This window comes from Alligator mississippiensis, chromosome 2 (assembly GCF_030867095.1).
Source record: "Alligator mississippiensis isolate rAllMis1 chromosome 2, rAllMis1, whole genome shotgun sequence".
Classification (NCBI taxonomy): Eukaryota; Metazoa; Chordata; order Crocodylia; family Alligatoridae; genus Alligator; species Alligator mississippiensis.
Window position 1 is genome coordinate 217,085,759 of NC_081825.1, and position 10,776 is coordinate 217,096,534.

General features: G+C 42.8%; 1 protein-coding gene across 1 annotated transcript in view; it reads right to left on the reverse strand.

Moving 5' to 3' along the window:
- Positions 1 to 10,776, reverse strand: part of FBXO3 (F-box protein 3) — a 33,368-nt gene that overhangs the window by 21,216 nt on the left and 1,376 nt on the right. The window contains exons 2-3 of the mRNA XM_006258462.4: positions 5,120 to 5,209; positions 2,367 to 2,530 (exon numbers count right to left, since the gene is read on the reverse strand). Of these exons, the coding sequence (XP_006258524.1) occupies positions 2,367 to 2,530; positions 5,120 to 5,209 (254 nt within the window). The remainder of the gene's footprint in view (positions 1 to 2,366; positions 2,531 to 5,119; positions 5,210 to 10,776) is intronic.

The window sequence follows — 10,776 nt, forward strand, 5'->3', positions numbered from 1 at the left end:
CCCGGGACGTCATTCTCCCCCTGTACTCGGCCTTAGTGAGGCCGCAGCTGGAGTACTGCGTCCAGTTTTGGGCTCCACAATTCAAAAAGGATGTGGAGAAGCTTGAGAGAGTCCAGAGAAGAGCCACGCGCATGATCAGGGGTCAGGGAAGCAGACCCTACGATGACAGGCTGAGAGCCCTGGGGCTCTTTAGCCTGGAAAAGCGCAGGCTCAGGGGTGATCTGATGGCCACCTACAAGTTTATCAGGGGTGATCACCAGTATCTAGGGGAACGTTTGTTCACCAGAGCGCCCCAAGGGATGACGAGGACGAATGGTCACCAACTACTACAAGATCGTTTCAGGCTGGACATAAGGAAGAATTTCTTTACTGTCCGAGCCCCCAAGGTCTGGAACAGCCTGCCGCCGGAGGTTGTTCAAGCGCCTTCACTGAACACCTTCAAGATGAAACTGGATGCTTATCTTGCTGGGATCCTATGACCCCAGCTGACGTCCTGCCCTTTGGGCGGGGGGCTGGACTCGATCTTCCGAGGTCCCTTCCAGCCCTAATGTCTATGAAATCTATGGAATACCATACTATAACATGACATATATGCCACTGCCCAAACAAGAAATGGTAGAGTCACAGAAGTGCAATGCTGAATACACACCAGCCACAGCTCATTGCCCTTTGATCTCCACCCTAAAGAGATACTAAAGCCAAGGAGTCAGCAGCGTTTTTGGCTGGAGTGCCAAAAATCACCCCAACCTCCACCCATACCTCAATTTGGCATGCTAGAGATGGAGTGCTTCAAGGGGCCTGATCCTCATTGCTGGCGGTGGCTGCACACATACTTCCAGGTGGATGGCAGGGAAGGAGCCAAGGTTGCACTGCCCCAACACCTTCCCCACCATGTGCTGCAAACCATGTGTGCACCTGCTGCTGCCAGGGAGTCAATGCTGGGGCTCCAGAGCCCGGTGCAGCTGTTTGAAGCCTCCCAGATGCCTGCCATAGCTGAACCAGGTTCTGGGCAGCTTTAGCAGGCAGCTGGGAGGCTGCAAACAGCTGTGCCAAGCTCCATAGCCCCAACACCAGTTCTATGGTAGCCATGCCTGCCTGTGCCTCCAGGAGGACGGCAGGGGAGGAGCCAGAGTTGTGCTTCCCCAGCCCCTTTCCCGCCATACACTGTGAGCCACACACGCACCCACTGCCACCACCATCGAGCCAGTGCTGAGGCTCCAGAGCTCACTGCAGCTGTTTAGAGCCTGCCAGCTGCCTTCCACAGCCAGCCCAGGCTCTGGGCAGCAGTAACAGGCAGCTGAAAGCAGCTGTGCCAGGCTCTGCAGCCCTGGCACCTGCTCCATGTTGACAGCAGTTGCACACATGCCTCTGGGCAGACGGTGGGGGAGGAGCCAAGGTTGCACTGCCCCAGGTCCCTTCCCAGCCATGTGCCCAGAGGTGCATGCACAGCTGCCACAGCCACAGAACTGGTGCTGGGGCTGTGGAGCCCCATGCAGCTGTTTGCAGCTTCCTGGCTGGCAGAAGCTACCCAGAGCCTGGGGTGGCTGTGGCGTCCAAGGAAAATGGCCCTACATGACATGATCTGGCAAGCGTGCCAGGGGTTGCCAATCCCTGCCATAGCCTTTGGGCACAATGAGTGTGTGCACCACTGCAGGACAGTGATCAGTTTAGAACTGAGGAAGACACAGAGAAAGGACAATTTTTATTATATTCTGGAATTTGCACCAATAACAACAGTTTCCTATATAAATTTAGATGTTTGTTTTCACCTAGGATGTTTTGGGTTCCAAACACTTAAGAACATCTCTCTTGCAGCCAAGAACATTGTGAACTGCTGAAACACTTGTGCTTCCAGACTGACTTAAGACAGGGCTGGCAAAAGGCCACTTCTGTTAAGGGAACTCAAATCTGAACCTCATTTTCTCGCTCCTCTCCCCCTCCCTTGTCTTCTTTTGTATTAAAAATTTCTCTCCTTCCTATACACTGCTTTGTGCATGTCCTTTCACAGCATATGATGAAGTAAACTTCAGCCCATGAAAGCTTGTGCTGTATATTTATTTATCTTCTTTGTTAAGTCTATATGGTGCAAATCTACCCTGCCTTCTATTTGGCTCACTTGGGCCATGATATGAAGAATTTCAGAAAATGTCATGAACTCATGTTTGCTTAAGCTTGTGAACTCTGTAAGAAAAGGCAGAATAAGTTCATATCCAACAGAGAGGAATAATTGTGGAGGGGGAGATTCCATTTATCAAAAGCTGGTATTTCAGCTCACATCAAGTACTTTAAAGCTGGAATGAGTATAAAACATACTCTATAAGTTTGCCTTGGATTTATAACAAAAAGAGAATGAATTTGCACACTACCTTTCAAAGAACCAATCATCCGTGGACACCGCTGCCCTAGGTATCTCTCTAGATCATCCCAGGCTTTTTTCAGCATAGCATAATACTGAATATATCTTCCTAAGTCAATGTAGAAACTTTTGAAGATAGCCTTCCAGCTCTGATTTCGCTGAGTTCTCTCTTCCCTGAATAGACATGAACAACAAAAATCTTTTGTTTCCATCAAATAATATCAACACTGCTATAATAAATATAGCCAGGAACACTTTTTAAAAATCACATTAAGCTGCATATGTTCAATTCTTTCTGACTTGTGCTTCAATATATTCAAAGTATTCAATATATTCATGTATTTATTTACCAGTTTTTGACATTTTGATCAGTTATCTTTTCCAGGGAAAATTAAGACACGGTATTTATTTAAAAGAGATAGGACACTTTAAAGCTGAGAAGTTAAAGGAAACTCGATCAGATCACAGATAAGTGCAGCGGGCTCTTAAAACAGGACCATTTTGTAAGTAAAATTTAGGACCAGAAACCAAGTCACGAAATGAAGGTTCCTCTGCAGACGAGGCACCACATACAACAAAAGGTACCACATACAACAAGAATTGTTCATTAGAAACTGATGTGGGATTCAATTTTTGTTTGCTGAATAGCACTAAACACCTCGTGTTTTAAAATAAAAATGCAAATACTGAGGACTGAATTTAAATCTGAAAGGGCATATACACAGAACACAACATAGAACTTGTAAGATTTAGCACTTTAACTAACTCTTTTGGGCATAACAAAAGAAAAGCCTTTCTGAGATCTTTATGAGAAAAGGGACATGGGCTTGGTTACTGACAATGTGTGTAGTATTTATTCTCATTAAAAAACATGAACCCCTCACAAACTTAGGATGAACAAAACAATCACTGAAAGGAAATTTAAAAATAGGTATTCCCTCTAGGCCTTTTTATACAAGAATATGAATTGACAGCAGACCACCATATGGTGAGCACTGGTATTCACAGGACTCAGGTATAATTACATGGTCCTTCCACCAAGGTATACGACTAGCTCCTCAAGGAACTGAGCTGTAAAAAACCTGGACATCCTGAATGATCACTCAGCTGAGGAGCAATGATACCAGACAGTTCTCATTCATACGGATTGAGATTGACATCTTGGTAGAAGTCGAGAGAGAGAGCTAACAATGGAATTCACTCTCTTTGTATATTTTCCACCATATTAGCTATACAATCCAAGACACTGCAAATACTGCAGCTTTCAGATGCAATAACGTGCTACTTGAACAGACCTCTCTTCTAAGAAACATGATTTTTCCAAATACAGTAAGGTTGCTTTTTGTATTTAACGATTCCTATTTTAAATAAGAACATATATAGAATATAATTAAGCCCAAGCAATTTAAATATGCAGTCACTGTATTTATAGAGATGTCAAATATTTGTGAACAATAATTTTAATGATCTTTGCCTTCCCATTTCCCTGCTCACACACTTCGTTGGCCACCATCACTTGCCAAGTTTTGTCTATGCTGGGGTGGGCAATTATTTTGGCTGGCAGGCCACTTAACGAGTTTTGGTGAGCTGTCAAGACCCACACACACAAAATCTTTCAGAAGATATAATTTTAACAAATTATAGATAAAAAACAAATCATATACTAAAAATCAAAACATCTACTATATTTTAATTTTATTTCAAAAAATAAAAAAAACACAAATCAGGACAAAATTAAGTAGTATATATAGAGGTAATTACATAATAGCTCAAAATAAAGTCTTACTCTTGTGTATTGTGGAGGAAGGGTATGTGGGGGAATGTACATGTGAGGAGGGATGCCTGCCCACTAGATCCCAGGAGCCAGCTGCAGGTTGGGGGGGCAGGAGGCATGTGCAGCAAAGCTTGCCCGGGCGGTACAGGGCAGGTGCACCCACAGGTAGTGTGATAAGTAGACACCTGTGGGTGACCAAGTGGGTGAAAGGGGGCCAGCAGCTGAAGCTAGAGCCCTGCACGCTGGGGCAGGAGCTGCCTGGCTGCAGCTTACCCTTTGCCTAGCTGGGCACGTGGCACCCAGCACCACTGACACTTCCCAGCCCTACATGCTACCCGGAGCAGTGCAGCAGGGAAAGGAATCAGAGGAGAGGGAGAGGAGCTGGAGGTGGGGGAAGCCAAGCAGCACCCAGGTAACTGCTGTGACAGCAGTACTGTGTGTACAGGCTGGGACAGTTCCATCAGCAAACATGGAGTGAGAGCAGGCAGGGCTCAGCACCATGCAGAGTGCCACAGGGGCAAACACAGGCCGGATACAATCAATTGGCAGGCCAGATCCAACCTATGCACCCACACCCCAGCCTACGCTAAGGTACCATTCCTGAAAGTCTGATGAAGCCAAGTGTCATCTGTGCAGTTTGCAGAATAATGGTGTTAGTTTGTATACTCTTTGGAATGCAAACAACATTTAATCCAAGACTCCCCACACATTTATGGCACTGTAAGTATTACTTAGCTAGCTTCCTGCACTAGAGGGCCTGAACCCAGCATGTACATAAGAAATAGTACAATATTAAATAACTGTCTACAAGTACAATCTGATGATAACACCAGCTTTTTTCAACTCATGTCGCATAAAGCTTCTCTAACAACTCTGGTGATATTGTACCAACAGATCACCATCTGAAATAGTGATGCCGCCCAGCTGAACTAGTTAAAACATTTTTCTGGCATCAAATTTTTGTTCATAAAAATACTATCCATACTTACTCAGATATAAGCCAGTATTTCTTGCAATGTCTTTTCCATAATGGATCATGGCTGGATAGCTGGTTTAATCTTCGACTTAAATAGCAACAGCTATAAAAACACACCAGTAGTACGTCTGATTACACAAATCAGTAAAACAACAAAGGACAAGCATAAGGCATGATACTAAATATTGTACTTTATGAAAACATACAAAGTTATAACATTTCAATCAATTTTAAAAAGTAAGAAATTTTATACATTATGCTTAGACTTGTATGATTAACATGGCTGACAAAAGTACTATTTACAGAAACCAAGACAACTTCAAATTTAAGATGACCCCCTCCCAGTAATTAGATTCTATACAGGGAAAATGATGGATTTGCTACAATTTCCCATGTATATAATCTAACTAGTTGAAGGTAATCTTAGTGGTAGGGGCTGAGGGGCCAGATTCTCACTCCTTGCTCCCCTACCCCATGTACTTGGCCTGCCCTGAGCCAGTACTCTAATCCAAGACAAGACTTTTTTTCCCTCCTCCTTGCTGATTTGGAGGGGAGATATACCCTCATCTTGGATTCAAGTAAATAAGGTATGTTAAAAACAAGACTGTCAAGAAGAGGTACAAGTTGTGGTAACAAACCACACTTTTAAATCAAACAGAGACTCAAACTACAATGAAGTCCTCTAGGATTCTCCCTTCATCCATCCTCAAAAAGCTCTTATTTCATCTTCCCTGCAATAATAAATGTTGGCTAAGTACAGACAGTCAGTTTCTACCAGCAGAAATTCTGCTTTCCCAGTAGAAAGCAAAAGCAGATGTTCAGGTTTTTTTCTCCTGGAGCAAAAATGGCTGCTCAAGGAGAAAAATAATCCTGGAACAGCCAGGGTTAAAGTGCTCCAAGGAAGTTGCTACTGGAGACTAAGCATCTGTACCATTACATAGTTTTATTCCTTCTTTTGGTTTTTAATTTTAAAGTACACAAGAGAATTCCTAAACTACCTGCCTAAACAGTAGTTGACGAGTTAGTTACAATACAGGTTACAGATAAAGAAGGAATCTGAAGACATGGTAGGTTTTTGCAGACTAAATTGGGAAATATTAACTGGATTATATTTTTAAACTGGAATGTACCTTTATTTACACTATCTATAAAGTAAGGAATAGAAGTGTTCGGAAACTTCTTTAATATTAGTTATTAAGCTTACTGTTCTGTTGCAAGCAACTCTACAAAGTTGGTACTCAAACTAAAGCAATCCTTTGCTTAATGGCAAAGCTTTATCAAATACTAATTTTAATGATTAATTCCAAAAAAAATCTCTGAACATAGCCGTTTTACAGAAAAATTAACAGATTTTAGGAACAGCTTTTATTTTCCCTGAATCTGATGCCTCAGAATATAGATTAAGTTTAATGTGCTCCATGCAACACATTTTCTTAAGCAAGATCTTATCCACATTAACACCATGAATGCTGGCTTCTTTTGTAGACAACCCTCAAATCTGCCTAGACAGATGCAAGGTGAGATAAAAAATAGTCTTGACCTGAGAAAAACAGGTATCCTTCCTTCCCCCAACCTAAGTTTAGTCAGAAATGTTTCCATGGTTGCTTAATCTGTTACTCCTCCCTTTTTATTTTATTTTTTAACTTCTAAATCTAGAGCAGATATGCTACTATACCACAAGATACCACAGACACTCAACTAATGGACATATCTGACAAAGAACTTCTGAGCTGAGCTGGGTCCCTCTAGCCCAGCAACTGCTGCTCTTCTGAGTCACTGATCTCCAGGACACAGATCCACATTCTGTACTTCATGTTCCTGGATTTATCAAACTATTTTAACCCAAACAAGCCAATCACACAAACCAATCTCAATCTCTCTAGAGAGAGTATGGACACATGTATACTTAGAGCCATTTCAAAAGGACATGAACTCTTACATTCTAACTCTGACATGAAACCATGTCAATTAATTGCAGGTAGCATTACCCCCTGAAGTTAGCTGTGTATGATTATTTAACTAAGTCACGGCTGCCACCCATATTGTATTTCTGAGAGTATTCTGATTTTAATGCAGTATCTTGTCTCTTGTAAAACTTGACAACAAATGTAGCTATAAAATCTGAAGTTACTTCCAAGACCCACAGACCTGAAAAATGTTCTGCCTCCAGCCTGCAAAATCAGTTTCATGCAGTGGTAGTGTAACAACAAAAAAAAAAAGTGATGCAGCAATAGCACACAGCACCGTACAACAGTGGCACATGGGGAGCCAAAAAAGTTTCAAAGTGATAAGACAGGTGTAATAAGAACATTTTAATGCCACCGGCACAGGGGACAGTATTATGAGCAGCAGAAACATAAGGCATAAAGAAAATATGACAAAGCATCAATGACGTGATCAGTGATAAAAGACATAAAATAGTTTTATTTTTCATAGATGCGTAATGTAAGGTCAGCTCAGGTGTTTGGACCTCTCGAGTATTATAGGCTATTGAATTTCAGCCATTTCACCTGCAGAGAACCTAATCCTGTGTCCAGCTAAAATAACTTCCAGACAGGCATTCCCAATCTTGATATGATGGCATCAAATCAAAATGGAGAATCTACCACTCACCCCTGTAGCTTTTTCCAACAGTCAGTTATCTTTGTGACGGGCCAGTAGGGGGCGCTCCCAAGCTGAGCCACCCACTTCACTGCACCCGTCCACCTGCCAAGCTCCGAGTGCCTCCCTAGGTCACCTGATGTCTGGCTGATCCCCTTCCTGGAGCACACCCACAAGCCTGGGGGCACTGCTGCCACAACCCAAGGGATCTGGTCAGTCTTCAGCCCTGTGCCCCCTGGGGTACATAGACCTTGTAGACCTTGAGGGTGCTTGACCCACTGCAAAAGCTTGGGGTGCTTCCTTTAGCCTGAACCACAAAAGGTAGCCTCCCTTACTCAGCCGAACCAAGGGGACACAAAGGCATGCCTCTCCCAACAAGTCCACCACACTTGATACAGTGAAGAACTTTAGTGGCTACAGAGGGAAGGCTTGGGGAAGGGTGCAGAATAGAGAAGTATTACAGAATAACCCTAGAGCAAACAGTGTGGCTAGGTAGCCTTTGATCACACATCTACTTTACAGCAAGCTACACATCTAGATAGGTTTCAGTAGTTTCTCGCTCAAGATGCTGAAGTGAGTAGAGCTGCAGATGTTTCAGCTCCTGAGTGTGTCTTCATCATGGCTGCTCTGCCCCACCTCCTGGGCAGTCTTGGCTTATACAGACCTTTTGACATCACCTTTGGGGGCCCAATGAAGGCCAGCAGTTGTTGGCTGCTAGCCAACCAATTTGAAAAGCATCATCACTACATGGTGGAGTGAAAGGGGCTACCGGCCCTGCCCTCCCCGGCCATGAGGTCTCTGCTTAGAATAGAAAGGAAAATCCACCCCACTCTCACCTGGTCCAGGTCACATAGGCTGAGCTGGTTGCTTAGCAACCAGTAAAAAGACAATGATAGAGGGGGGAAAAAAGCTAGCAGGAGAAACAGGGAAGAGACTGGGGATGGAAATCCTCCATAATCTTCATGGGTTAAAAATAAATATAGGACATGTCCAATTTCTAATCTGAATTCGTGCAGCTTCAGGATCCAGTTATTGATTCTTATTATACCCATTTCAACTTACTTGAAGAGGTCTTCTGTACCCAATACATATACAGATGTAGTTTTATAGCCTAACCCCATGACCTCTCACAAATCAAGTGGTTTAAGCTCCAAAAGTCTCATTTGAGACATTTTCTCCAACCCTTAAATCAATTGTGTGGCTCTTCTCTGTACTCTTTCCAATTTTTCAACACAAACTGCCCAGTACCAGTCTCATCAATGCTGCTTACAGATGTTAAAAAAAAAGAAATGGCACTCCACCCCTATCACTACTCGTATTACACATCCACTTCTTCCACTCTTTCCACAACGTCATACAAGAAGCCAAGTTGTGCCCATTATGCTCTTTTAATCCTCTTCAACAACCTACAGCCCACAGACCCACTGGATCCAGCCCACAGCCTTATAAGCTTTTGGCACTGCAGATCTTCAATGACTATGGCCATTCTTCCCATGCCTCCACAGGGAGAAGTGGCAACATCAGGGGGGGTCCTAGTACCTGCCTGCCTCTTGCCCAGCAACCTGCAAAAGGTTGCCAACTGCTGCTCTTCAGGATCACTACACTTCAGGGCACAGCTCCACATTGTGCACTTCTTGTTCCTGGATTTGTTAAATTAATTTTATCTGAGTAGCCCAATCTTACAAAGGAATCCCAATCTCCAGGTATGGACATGTATACCTACAAAAGGGCATCAACTCTTACGTTCCAACTGTTACACATGGAGAAGACAGAAAACAATGCAAATGTTCCAAAAACCACTCCCACTTTAAAACAGCTTTATCACGTGTTAAAATTGAAGCAGTTTTGCTACATCTGCATCATTTTCTGGCTTCTCCATACGTAAAAATTAGAACATAAAAGTTGATGCCCCTTTAGAATGCCTCTAAATGTACATTTGTCCATACATACAGAGATCAAAATTGCTTCCGACTTACCCACATTTACCGTCCTAACGGCCGCTGCCCTTTTGAAATGGCTCCAAAGGTACCTGTGCCCGTGCCCTCTGTAAAACTGCCTTATCTTCCCCGTTATTTCTTATTAAGCCCATCTTTGGAGTAGCTATGAATTTTCATTGATCTGTATATTTTACTTGCAATTTAATGATGAAAATGTTTAACAGTATTGGGCCTAGTATCAGTCTTTGCAGAATCCCATGGGAAACACTTCAATTTGTGACTTCCTCCTGGACAAGTACTTTGAGACTTGCCAGTTTGCCATTTCTTCATTTACTGACACACACAGATATCACATAACACCAATTTTTTAAATCATAACGGTATTCAATACCAAAACAAATGACTTAGTGTAAATGCAATACGCTTTTTCTGCTACCTTTATCAGCCAAACCTGTAATCACCAGAAAGAATGCAATCAGATGCATCTGACAAGACATTTTCCAAAAAAACATTTTGACTGACATTTCTCTCCTTTAATCCCATATCATCTTTTCTATTATTTTACCCAGGACTGACTGATGCCAGGCTAACTACAAGTACTGGGGTCACCACAACATTAACATCTCTTCCAGTCTTCTAGAATATCCCAGGTATTCCACAGTTTATTAAACATGAACACTAGTGGGCCAGAGATTGGTCTTGAACCAATTCCTACGGAGCAAGTTATCCAAGCCTGCTGATTTAGAAATGTGTATTTGTAGTAGCTGCCTAATATTCCCTGGATGAGTATCACTTTTTGCTTCATTTCTAGTGCAGAACAGAAATATTTAACACTGGGCACATCTACACAAGACGCTTAATGTGCATTAGCCTACCAACACTGCGCAGTACTGTCACAGCGAAAACCATGCTAATAGCTACTGTGCAGTGTTATGAGGCTATGTTGTGAGCGTCACGAAAAAAACATGTGCCAGTGATACTGTGCAGTAACTCGATGTACTGAACGTTTAGTTAGTACTTTATTAAGCAAGTACTAAACTAAATGCACAGTATGTAAGGTGCATATGAATGTACAGAAGTGCCCACTTTTACCTTTTTTACACCCTTTTCACTGTCCCCATCTTCAGCTAGT